Source organism: Oryzias melastigma, linkage group LG8, assembly GCF_002922805.2.
Source record: "Oryzias melastigma strain HK-1 linkage group LG8, ASM292280v2, whole genome shotgun sequence".
Classification (NCBI taxonomy): domain Eukaryota; kingdom Metazoa; phylum Chordata; class Actinopteri; order Beloniformes; family Adrianichthyidae; genus Oryzias; species Oryzias melastigma.
In genome coordinates, this window is record NC_050519.1 from 13,424,209 (window position 1) to 13,435,903 (window position 11,695).

General features: G+C 37.5%; 2 protein-coding genes across 5 annotated transcripts in view; one reads left to right on the forward strand and one right to left on the reverse strand.

Annotated features, from left to right (window-relative positions):
• The window catches only part of nup85 (nucleoporin 85), a 7,755-nt gene extending 2,414 nt beyond the window's left edge, over nucleotides 1–5,341 (reverse strand). Inside the window, exons 1-16 of one of the 3 annotated variants that reach the window (XM_036213281.1) lie at nucleotides 5,244–5,341; nucleotides 4,165–4,217; nucleotides 3,269–3,359; nucleotides 3,033–3,189; nucleotides 2,797–2,867; nucleotides 2,662–2,705; nucleotides 2,028–2,097; nucleotides 1,820–1,941; nucleotides 1,613–1,747; nucleotides 1,266–1,388; nucleotides 867–998; nucleotides 681–787; nucleotides 515–598; nucleotides 369–434; nucleotides 129–280; nucleotides 26–42 (exon numbers count right to left, since the gene is read on the reverse strand). In XM_036213281.1, coding sequence (XP_036069174.1) covers nucleotides 26–42; nucleotides 129–280; nucleotides 369–434; nucleotides 515–598; nucleotides 681–787; nucleotides 867–998; nucleotides 1,266–1,388; nucleotides 1,613–1,747; nucleotides 1,820–1,941; nucleotides 2,028–2,097; nucleotides 2,662–2,705; nucleotides 2,797–2,867; nucleotides 3,033–3,189; nucleotides 3,269–3,359; nucleotides 4,165–4,197 — 1,404 coding nt within the window. In that variant the 5' untranslated portion in view covers nucleotides 4,198–4,217; nucleotides 5,244–5,341. Of the gene's footprint in view, nucleotides 1–25; nucleotides 43–128; nucleotides 281–368; nucleotides 435–514; nucleotides 599–680; nucleotides 788–866; nucleotides 999–1,265; nucleotides 1,389–1,612; nucleotides 1,748–1,819; nucleotides 1,942–2,027; nucleotides 2,098–2,661; nucleotides 2,706–2,796; nucleotides 2,868–3,032; nucleotides 3,190–3,268; nucleotides 3,360–4,164; nucleotides 4,340–5,243 lie in introns of those variants that run through there. The other 2 variants (XM_024271753.2, XM_024271752.1) reach the window with 2 other exon arrangements.
• Nucleotides 4,374–11,686, forward strand: LOC112146105 (small ubiquitin like modifier 2). 2 transcript variants are annotated; one of them, XM_024271755.2, is made up of 4 exons: nucleotides 4,374–4,504; nucleotides 7,544–7,675; nucleotides 8,329–8,400; nucleotides 10,987–11,686. In XM_024271755.2, the coding sequence occupies exons 1-4, from the start codon at nucleotides 4,424–4,426 to the stop codon at nucleotides 11,047–11,049; spliced, it is 348 nt and encodes a 115-aa protein (XP_024127523.1). In that variant the 5' UTR covers nucleotides 4,374–4,423; the 3' UTR covers nucleotides 11,050–11,686. The 2 variants fall into 2 exon arrangements, with proteins under 2 accessions (XP_024127523.1, XP_024127524.1); XM_024271756.2 differs by lacking the exon at nucleotides 4,374–4,504 and adding an exon at nucleotides 4,918–5,107.
• Nucleotides 11,687–11,695: the final 9 nt, after the last annotated feature.

Consider the following 11,695-nt stretch of genomic DNA (forward strand, 5'->3'; position numbering starts at 1 on the left):
TTCTTAAGGCTCTCATGGCCATGATCTTACAGATACTCCGCACTGGATCAAAACAAAAAACATTTCAAACGATCAACTATAGTAGGATTTGAGTCACCAAGATGGACAGAATAAAAGCCTTATAGAACCTTGCTCGGACATCTGTCTCTGCTCACAAATCCGGAGGACCTTTAGTGCTTTGCGCTCCGTGTCTAGAGGGACGCGCTCGATCTGGAGCTCAAGGTAGACACGACCAAACTCCAGGCAGTGATCGAAGTAATCCACGGCCAACTGCCACAGACTGAACACCAGACGCAAACAAAACATCATTTAAGGAAAAACCCTCACATAAAAACCCAAATAATTAGAGGACTTCAAAACAAACAAACCTGTGATGAGTAAAGAGACCTGAGGCGTATTCCAACAGCAGGAATTCTCTTAAATTGGAGCCAAAGCTGCAAAAACACAGATAACATTGGATAAAGGCTCTCCTCCAGACAAAAAAAAAATAAATAAAAATAAACAGCAGTTTTACTGTAGATTGTGAGACTGGAGGAGTTTGCAGTGATCCAACAAATCCGTCAGATGGGCCACAAACCACCAGTTGTTGAGAGCAATGCTAAGGAGGAAATAAAGAAATCAAATGATTAAAAGTACATTTTACGTAAGTGTACATGCACCTGTCAGTCCCATTGCTTCACCTGCAATCCTTAATCACTTGATGGATGTCAAACTCAAAGGCAGCCAGTAAGATGCTGTCCAGAGGTTCTGGAGCGCTCCTCGAGTCCAGAAACATGGTCATACATGACTGCAGACCACAGGAGCACACACAACTGGATGCAGCAGACATAAGTGCAAGACTAAAGAGTTGTTGTAGAATAACTTACCTGTGCATAGTAGTGCAACTCAGTGGGCTTTACAGTGGGGTGACAGAAAAGCAGCCTAGTGACAAGGAAGTGATACCAGGTTCCCAGCAGGTCCTTGTGCTCCAGTAGAGTGTCTTCATCACCCAGGAGGATCTAAACATACATACAGAACAGATATTATTACTCTGCTGTTACTAAAATGTCTTTTTGATCACAGATAAGAAATTAAAACCCACATCTAATGCTATAAAAATTCCCTACAGTGAAGCATGGTGGTGGCAGCATAATGATGTGATGATGCATCTTGGGATTTATCAGTAGTGAAAGTGATTGAAACAGTTAAAGAAGCTGGTATATTTCTAGAAGGTGCTTTAGTACCGATTATGTTAGCGATAAAAGAAAATGGATAGCACAACTGACCTTGCAGATGACCTCCAGATGTTTGTTGCTGGCAAAAGAGTTGTCTTGTAAGCAGCGGTCTACGTCTTCGTGCCAGTGCCTCCACTTCACATCAAACTCTGTCAGTGTCTGGGTGCCACCAGGCTGAAGACAAAAAGGGGTTTGATTAGGAGCTCATCTTGTGCTTGGGCAGAATGCAGGTCAGGTTAGATAGGATCTGGTAAGGCAGGTCACCAAGTCCCTCAGGGAAAACAGAGACAAAAAACTAAACTGATGCATAAGCCTGGAAGGTATATGGTCCCATTACCCTCTTGTTTAATTAATAAACATAAATCACTCTTTAAACAGATAAATCACATAGTACTTACATTGTAAAAAGGCATCTTGCTGAGTAAGTTATCCATCATCTTGTAGATGTTCTTTGCGGCAGGCATCAGGGTGGCCTGTTTCACCAGCATCTGTCTGGCTTCGTCCAACCTGCCCTGCAGCACATAACTCACCACCTGCACGGCACACAGACACTCTCAGAGATCTCCGGTGGAGGCGGGTCGAGCGCGCGCATGTTCTGCACTCACCACATCCCAGTAGTCTCGATGCTCAGCAGGGCTGTCACTCTGCAGCACGTCGCGAGCCTTCTCGTCCACGTCAGCCTTGTGCAGCCTCACCCAGTCCAGGAGATGAAGCAAGAGCGAGCCCGCTGAAACAAGTACATAAGAACAATGGATGTATTTTTATGTTAAGATAAAACAGTATTTATTATTAACTATAAACTCAAATTCTAACCAGGGGCAGCATCGATGAAAAGGACTTCACACAGATTCCAGATCAGTTCTATGGCCAAAAGAATGGACACCTGCAACAAAACAGACTACATGAGAAACCAAATACTAATACAGAAAAATGCTACTCTTGTCATGTAAACATAAAGGTAGGCTCAGACTACTTAAAACATAATACAAATATGTTATTTTATTAAAAAATATACAATGATTATGGCTTTTACATTCAAAATATCAGCTTTAACTTTAAAAAAGATCTGTAGAAAAATTGTAGGCTTTTTTTATTTTTACAAACACAAATCAAACATAAACAAGTTCCAACTTAAATGATTGTAGTTTGGTTTAGGGGTCATACAGACTCCATTTCTAGTGCAATAAGATCACACTGATACAGATTGAAATATCAAAAATAGTTTGTGTCTACTTAGTTGATTTATAAATCATAAAAACATTAGTCCCAAAGAAATTCCATATTTGTCACAAAACCATATTAATTGTATCAACTATGGACCACCTTGATTCACATCTGAGGAATTAAAAAAGAAAATTACAAATAATAAAAAGATTAAAAACAAGAAACAAAACTTAAATAAGTTAATTAAAGAAAAAAAAACTTTCCAAAAATGAAAAGCCCATGCCTGGTTTCCATATTGTGTAGAAATCTCTGCGTCTTTTGTGGAAACTGCAAAAAAAAAGGAACATGCTTTTCATTATAAAAGAATACACCGCTCCATTCAAAGATACATATTAGTGTTCAGTTTAAAGAGGCTAACCTGCAACCTGCTGAAGCTCCTCCATGCAGGCTCGAATAACTGATCGATAGTTTTTACTAATGCTGACAAACCTGCAGAGGAAAATAGGAAACGTATATGTATACATATTAACACTGTATGACATGAAACTGTTACATGTTGATATTTTTAGTTTTTAAAATTAAATCCACAGATCAAAAATTAAAAAGCATGTCAATAAAAACTAAATAACTGTGCATGCCAACAGGTCTCCTTACTGAGGTTTCTTGTTCTTGCTGGGGAGATCCTCCCTGATTGTTTGCAAGCCAACAAAAATGTGATGGGACTCATTAAAGAGTTTGCGTAAAATAGGAGAATAGATGTCCTCATCTTTCCTAACTTCATGGATGAAGGGAGAACCTGATCCTGGAGCACCTAAAAAAAAACAAGACAAAATAAATGCAAAAAAAGAGCAAAAACTCACAAACGAGTTGAAGCTGAAATTAACACATACCAGCTGCTTTGAAGACGGTCTCGTAGACAAAGATATTACCAGGACCCCATGCAAAGCCCATATGCGTTCCCCGTCTGAGTGCAGGAATATTCTGTATTGAGAGAGATTACAGAACTGACTTAAAACCATTATAACATGAATCAATAGAACACTAATAAACATAACTGGTGTGCTTATTGACCATTTCCTTGTTGCAGCTATGCTTTTTGGGATTCTATCTTTTTAGGTCTTGCTTTTTTTATTTAAAACAAAGCATTTCAAACCAAAACTGCTGAAAATTCTGCAAATGTATGTTCTTTACAAGCATAAAATCCATTTTAAAGGGTAATATGGGGGATTTCCAGCAGTAGATTGGTGTAATGAAAACATGGAATAATACAGCAAACACGTTTTCTTACCATTTTCTTTCTTGTCCTTATTTTTAACAATTGGATAAAGCATTAGGATGTTTACCTTGACATAGAACTTAAGATAACTGCACTCAAAACATTTCAAGGCAAAGACTTGCTTTTATTTGCTTGATAAAAAGTATAAAGAACATTTTACAAAAAACTGCCTTATCTTGCATTATCTTTATTTCTTTACTAAACATAAGGGCATGTCGACTGTTACAAAACAGGTGAGTGATGTAGTTCATTTTTTATCTCTACTTTTTGATTTCTATTTACCACTCAACCAATAACTTTCTTTTGAGCTTTGACATTATTTTGTTACAAAACTCGCAATGTATGATCAGTCTGTGACTTTTTATCAAAAGGTTTTGTGTTTACATCATTAAAATAATAAAGATTCGAATTTTCATTTTGAATTTGAGGGTTTAGAAAAGACTTAGCTAACCTGTTAGCTGTCATTCGCTAGCAGTTATAGCAGTAAACTACTTTTTACAAAAGACTTACGGTTACAGTCGGTTCAACGTCGACCTCCTCCATTGGGTGAAGCAATATCCGATCTGTTTGAATGTCAAATTATGAACTTTTTTCCACTATAAACAAGCCATTTAACACATGTGCGATATAGCAACACTTGCGCGCCTCTCTTTTGCTACAAAGACCTCATCGCGCATGCGTCAAACGTAGGGCTGTCCTTTTTCATGCCTGTTTGTTTTTACGAGTACGGTTGTCTCATTGGATTTTTTAATTTGTCAGAAAAAGTGGCATGAGTGAAGCGAAAAACGTAATATTTATATTCAGAGTAATCTATATACCATTAAAGATAGAAGTATTGGCAACAAAAAGGGTAAATATTCTCAGAATCAAGCAGATACAATCGTATCACAATATTATTATACATTAAGGCATTTTAAGTCAGTCTCTATAGAAAATGTATCGTGGTGTCAGTAAATGTTGTCGTTTAGTCGGTGCCTGTTTTTATTGTAACAGAAAAGAATGAAAAACCAAGATGGCCACTGAGCTATAAGGGGTTAAAATAAAGAGAGTGTCGATATAAGACGGTGTACATCTAATATCGGTGATATGGGTGCTTTATGACAAGTGTCACACTAATACTAGTCTTCGGTGTGAATGTAAACGCAGTTCTTTCGGTTTTAATAGTCATAAAACCAAAACAAAAGGGAAAACTCTGTCGTGCGCGTGCACGTGAAGTCGAGTGTCTCTGTAACGCGCAGGCTGTAGTCTCCCGCCCATATCCAGACTGCGCTTTTGCCCACGTGACTTCACGCGGCCAATTAAATCCCCGTTCGGTGAACGCGCATCGACACATGCCCGCGCACGTTTCCCCGAATAATTTAAACACGAACGAGTACGTGCGCGCACTCATATTCTTTGTGTGGCAGCATAGAGAAGCGCCAAAAGAGTGACGATGGCTGATGAAAAACCAAAGGTAAGTGACCCCACTGCCGGATACGATGATAACATAAATTAATTGGCTTGCCCAGCTTAAAGCTGAATTTACACACCAACGAGTTCGTAATTATTTTTAAAGAAAAAGTTAAGTGATAAGATTCAACTGAACCTACTTTGATGGACCGGAAGGTTTGTGAGCGCGCATGGACTGGCGCGCACGTCGCGTTTTGCCTGATTACATCCCGCTTACCAGCTGGTGTCGTTCTATGAATGTGGTTCTCGTGCGCGTGATACTTAAGTTTAATAATAAAACAAATAAGCAAACGGTTTGTTTTTTTCAGTCTAGATTGTTCTTTGTGGCCAATCTGGAACACTTTGGCATGAGTAGTACAATAAAACGGACTGTACCAACTGAATACCAGAAAATTAAATTATTGAATTCTTTATTAAATTAATATTTCAGTATTTAGACGTATTTTTGAGACACTAAAATTAGCTTATAATTATGTTTCTATTCCTGACAAAATTATTAGAGGCATATATTTTTTTCATCTGCTCAGAAAAGCTAAACAAGTACATAACCCTGCAACCAACTTGTTTCACATAACAAACCCTGTTTGAGAACAAATAAACATAATTTTTCCTAAAACAAAATGGTAAAATTCATGTCGATTACTTGCGTCTTGTGTATTTTGGATGTCTTCATGTTTCCTAAAGTTAATAGTCTTCTTAGTTGCAGGAAAACTCTTCATGAGTGAAAGTTTTATTGTCTTTGTAAATTTTTAACTCCAAGAAAAACATTTCCCATCAAAATATGTGTTCTTCACGTCTTTAAGCATTAGTAATAGCACTTCAGCTAAAATTGCTGATTTTTTTTATTATTATTAACAATAATAAAACTGTTCATATAAAATATTTTTGATCCATTCATTGTCCTTCCATTCTCATGTGCCACCCTTCCAAGGTCTTCTGCCCCCTCTCAGCCCTCCATATGAAATGTCTTAGCTCCGCCACTGCTTTGTAGGAAGGTAAAAAAAACAAACAAACAAAAAAAAAAACAATGAAATGAAGAAATAAGCAATCGAACTGCAGCATAAAGGAGAGAGAATCCTTGCTTTGAAGTCCAAGGTGAACATGGCTAAGGTTATTACCAGGATGTACAGTGATGTGGTCACTCATAGGTGAAGCTGAAAAGCTCTTCCTGGTGTGGATCTATGAGAGGCAGATGAAAGGCTGAAGGAAGCACAAGCAGGAGAAGGTTTAAAGTCAAGAGCTGAAAGAGAAGAACAATCCAAGCTCCATACAAAAAAAGTTAATCCACTGAGTGGATGTGCCGACAAACCTGCAAGAAGTTTGCTGGAGAGTTCCAGCTGTTAGTTTGGGGAGAAGACGACTCAAAACTGGACTCTTCTGGAAGAAAATACCCAGCAAACCAAAGTCACCAGAGGTCACGACCCACTTCAGTAACCTTCTCAAGAAGGGGGAAGATGCAGAGTTTGAGCAAGTTCTTCCAGCCAGGGTCTGCCAAGAAACTTCAACTTATTGTTATGAAAATATTTAAAGGATCCCTTTCTTCATTTTCCCCTATTTTTTTTATTTCATTTTATTTTTATTATTATTATTATTATTATTATTTTTGTGGTGGTGTTGAAAAGATTACCGTACCTAATTTTCCCATTGGAAATCATGTAATCCATTCCACATCACCATAGTGAAATTAAAAAAATTGGTTTAGAAAAGACGGCCCTGCGGCGGACTGGCGACCTGTCCAGGGTGTACCCCGCCTTCGCCCATCAGTGGCCGGGATAGGCTCCGGCACCCCCGCGACCCCGAAAGGGACAAAGCGGTCAGGAAAATGGATGGATGGATGGTTTAGAAAAGAGGATGTTAACACCAGCAAAAATCAATGAAATCAGGGCAGACATACTTTATTTCCTTAATGGTTGGGATCTCTCCTCTTCACCACCTTTATGATCTTATTTACATGTGTTTGTGGTTTCCATGGGAACCTGCCGCCAACAAACGAGTGGGCGTTTATGATCCCACGTGCTATGTAGTTTTGGTGCGACTGGCTGCTGTTGCCGTAGTGGAGGAGGAGGGTTTGAACCGTTTATCACAGCCTGTGTTGATGAACAAACAATTCCACTTTTACCAAACTGTAACCAACAACCTAACCAGCAGGGGATGGGTCAGATTGGCGGCTTTTAACCACAGTTCTGAGCCTTGCGTTTGGACGGTTTTCATCTGAATGACACAGAACACAACTGTCTAGATTCAGACTTTTTTTTCTCCCTCCAGAAAATCAATTTATCACTGCAAACACGCTTAGTTATATGATGTAAATTCGTTTTGTGAGGCATGCAGGCATCCAGGGCAGATCACCGTTATGCACGGAACCACAGTTATATGTGTCTTGTTAGTTGTTTTACCAAAGCGTTAAATGATTTCCTCATTTTTTTTCTTTTTTTTTTAGGAAGGAGTGAAGACTGAAAATAACGAACACATAAATCTAAAGGTAGCAGGTCAGGATGGATCTGTCGTGCAGTTCAAGATCAAAAGACACACACCACTCATTAAACTAATGAAGGCATATTGTGAGAGACAGGTAAGTATAATCCTCCACTGAACAATAAAATACACAAAAAGGTGGAGATTCAGGATAATATTTTTGATGACAACAAAGTACAATCTCTTTAATAGTAGTTTATTGTTAAAACTTTGATTTACCAAAGAAAAGGGTTTATTACAAATATCAAAAGAGAATGCATTTTATATTTAATTGAGCTTAAATATAAAATGTTTGTAGCTCTTGTACTTAACGCAATGAACGCAGCATCCTTTTTTTATTGAACACAGTTTCACTCGGTTATCATTAAATGTTTACATCTTTTAACATTTCATAAATAAGGTGCTCTTTTTCTCATCTCATTAGGATCTGAGATTATTTCTCTACACTGAAAATTAAACATTTATGTTCGTTATAATAGCGGACAGTTTGTTTGAACTTCAGCTTCATTTTCTCTGTGTGGCACTTTGTGTGTTTGACTGTATAATGTCAATTGTAGGAAAACTTATAATGCCTTCAGTCTCACGTCTATACTATTAATACATACATTTTAATTAATGGATTAACTATCAATAAATGCATATATTATACTTGTTTTTTTAATAGAACTGCAGAATTAAATTAAATCTGAAATGAGCTTGAATCTCTCCTTGAATGCTTTTTGCTTCATTTAACAAGTGTTGTCTTTGCAGGGACTTTCAATGAGGCAAATAAGGTTCAGATTCGACGGACAGCCAATAAATGAGACAGACACACCTGCACAGGTAGGACCAATGATATTCAAAGCTGGCTGCCACTGTAGTTTATCTATATAATAAATTGTTCTTTTAAGAAAAAAAAATAATCTAAGTAGGTACATGGATAGAACTTGTCATTGTGAGTGGTTCAAGTGGTCATTGCAAAAACAAATGAAAGATGGAGAGATAAGCTGGTTTAGATGGCCAGTTCTATTTATCTATAGCTGTGTTTCCAATAACTCTGAAATTTCACAAATTGAATTTTTGATAATAAATTATCTTAATGGAAACACCACAACACTACAACTGCAGCCGCACTTTTGCAGCTTGGAGCCTGAATAAGAAGCTGAAGTCACCTTCAAGAATGAGCACGAGCTTATGCTGAATTCTGGGAGCAAAAATTGGGAAAATGAAAAAATTTTAAGAAATCTTTTAAGGTTTTTAGTATGGATGTTCCGATCTGATCAAGTAGTTTCAGACTCAATTTGAAAAAACAAAAACAACCAAAACTAATAAATGGTTGCATTGATATGAACAAATCATGAATACTCATCATCATATGCTACAATGGTTTTAAAGGAAAGTAATTCATTTTTACGTAATTTTAATGAAGATATGAATCACATATGATCAAAAATGTTCAATAGTTCTCAAAATACTAAAGTTACAGTCACCAAAATTTCTCACATGACTAATTATCACCTATTCTTACTACCTAGTAGTTACCTATTTGAAAGTTTAAATATTTGAGCTTGGTTCTTCAAGCTACTTCTCAGAAGTGCCCTGTTTAAAGTCTTAGTGATAAAAGAAGGTTAATAAATGAAAAACCAGAGACAACCTGGATTTGTTTATTACATTTGTTCATTTTTTTAATGTTACAAAAATATCTGATCAGGATTTGATATCAGCAGATTCTTAAAGTACCCCTACGACAATTATTTTAATTAAAAAAAAACTTAAATTTTTAACTAAAATCCCACAACCTAAATTTCTTAAAAAGCCATTTTTCATGTTGACCTGAAGACTTTGTCTGCAAAATATCCTCTGAGGGGGCGTGGCTTTTGGAGTCCATCCTGGACACCCCCCACCCCGTCTGATTGTGGTAGCTCTGTGTCTCGCTAGCGTAAATCATCACTGCTGCTACAGCAGTATCGCTTTGAGCTGGATGTCAGTTTGGACGAGGAAGTAAAGAGCTTCGTGGACCTGAACTTTCATTGATTTACAATCCTTCAGAGCTGCAGTCAAATGAGCCGTCGTTCACATTTCCATGGTCACATCAAGAAGCTCTGTGGAGTCTCATGGAGATTTTCCAACGTTCCCAGCCCTGCTACCATAAATCCAGTGACAGCCGATTTGACCACGGAAATGTGAATGGCAGCTCATTTGACTGCAGTCAGTGGGAAGATACCATCTTCTCTTCTCCAGAACCTGAGTTAGACACGCTAGCCGGGCCAGATGAGGGGTTTAGTGCACGTGTAGCAGAGCTCTCGTAATGTATTAACAGCTCATTAATTCAAACAGATTTTCTGCGACAATTTGATTGACAGCAATTTAAAAGGAAAAATACTCGAAAATGCAAAAGCAAAATGATCACTTATTACATTTGAAAAATGCCACACGTGCATGTTAAAACAAAAAAAAATTTCATCAGTAAATGACTTGGAATGTGATCGGGGACTAAAAAAACCTGACTGAGACATCCCACGTTTTTAGTATTTGTTCCAATGCACCTTCTGAACTGACATTTTTATCTTCAAACACTCACAAGGTGCTTTTGTTAATCAATAAATCATACATTTCTGTAGAAACGGCAGTGATTTATATGTTTTAGAATTTTTTTGTCTAATGTCCTTGGTGTGATTCTATCATTACTGTTTTTAATTTTATGTCTTTTATTATGTTTCTTTTGCTAATGCAACCACAAGTTAGCACAAACCAATGCTTTCATGTTCGGGTGACTGCAGGTTTTATTTCTTTTGTCAACTCACAGTAACTTCAAGATAACACTCAGATTTTTCGTTAATCGATTCCTTTAAAACTTGTTTTTATTAACTATGTTTTTATTTGTTTATTTTTGCTTTCTGTGCTAGAAGTTCTTTGCAGTTTAGTATTAATGAATAAACTTGTTGGACATGCAGGTATTTTATATCCTCAAGCAGCAGCTCGTCATTCTTGATGCTAGATAACAGCGTTTCCATTGGAAACTTGTTCTGCCGCAGGCAAAAAAAAAGGATTTATCATCTACGTCCAGTCAATTGACAGAAACTTTTATCCACTTTTGAGCTTGTTACGACACACATGCACTGAATTAATCTTGATTACTGTATTACTGTAACCACACCGTTAATTGTGGTTAAAGTGGTATTTTTGCTGTTCAAGGCAAGTCTGTGGTGCAGGCTGTGGCCATAAAAGCATCATGCACTGTCATTTCTGTTGCTGCTTTGAGGTTTGATATTCCCATGGGGCAAAAAATAAAGTTTTCATAGGGTAGAGTGTCTGTCAGCCCAAGGTCACATACCACATGACTGGACCATGAGGACATTTCCCCCCCTTTATTGTAGATTATTTATATGCCCCACATTTTTTTGACACTTTTGTTTCTTTTATCAACAGTTGGAAATGGAAGATGAAGATACGATTGATGTGTTTCAACAGCAGACGGGGGGCCGGATTTAATCAGCCACACATGCCGCCGCCCTCCTCTTCAACTTCGCCAGCATGCCACGCCACCCAGCAGCTGGCTCTCTGCGACGCTCTCAGTTGTGCCGAAAGAATTCCACGCAGAAGGTTTAATTTCTCTGCTACACATAACTGCTGTATAATAGTTTCATCGTTGCCCCTGTTACTTTTCTGCCCGTGTACATAAACTACATCCAGATCACCTCCAGTTCTGGTTCTGGTCATTTATTCCATAATGTGGTAAATAATAACCTCCTGTCTCAGTTTAAAAGGTTTATTGTAAAGATGCTGTCTACTGGGGCTTGTAATAGAGCAAGAGCTACTCAGTTTGAGTTGAGCTCTTTCACTGTCCAAAAAAAGAAGAAAAACTGTTTTTAAGATATACAAGTGTGGGGTTGATTTCACTTAGTGAGCCATATACCTAGTTTATGGATGAAGCTTGGTTATTATTTACTTTTTCTTACCAACATAAAATTTGATTTTATACTTTTTATAGGGTATTGGATGTTTAGAAAACGAAAATTGCTTTGTTAAGCTTCAAATTTGGAAACCGCAAAAGGATGTTTTAGCTATCCAAACTCCCATGTTGTCTATGAAAATTGTCTGTTTAAATAAAGTTATTGTCTTTTTTTCATCTTTTGTG

Coding starts and splice junctions, on each gene's coding strand:
- LOC112146105 (XM_024271755.2), top strand. CDS start 4,424: ATGAGTGAAGCGAAAAACGTAATATTTATATTCAGAGTAATCTATATA. Junction 4,505..7,543: donor AAGTATTGGCAACAAAAAGG/GTAAATATTCTC, acceptor TTTTTTTTTTAG/GAAGGAGTGAAGACTGAAAA. Junction 7,676..8,328: donor AGGCATATTGTGAGAGACAG/GTAAGTATAATC, acceptor TTGTCTTTGCAG/GGACTTTCAATGAGGCAAAT.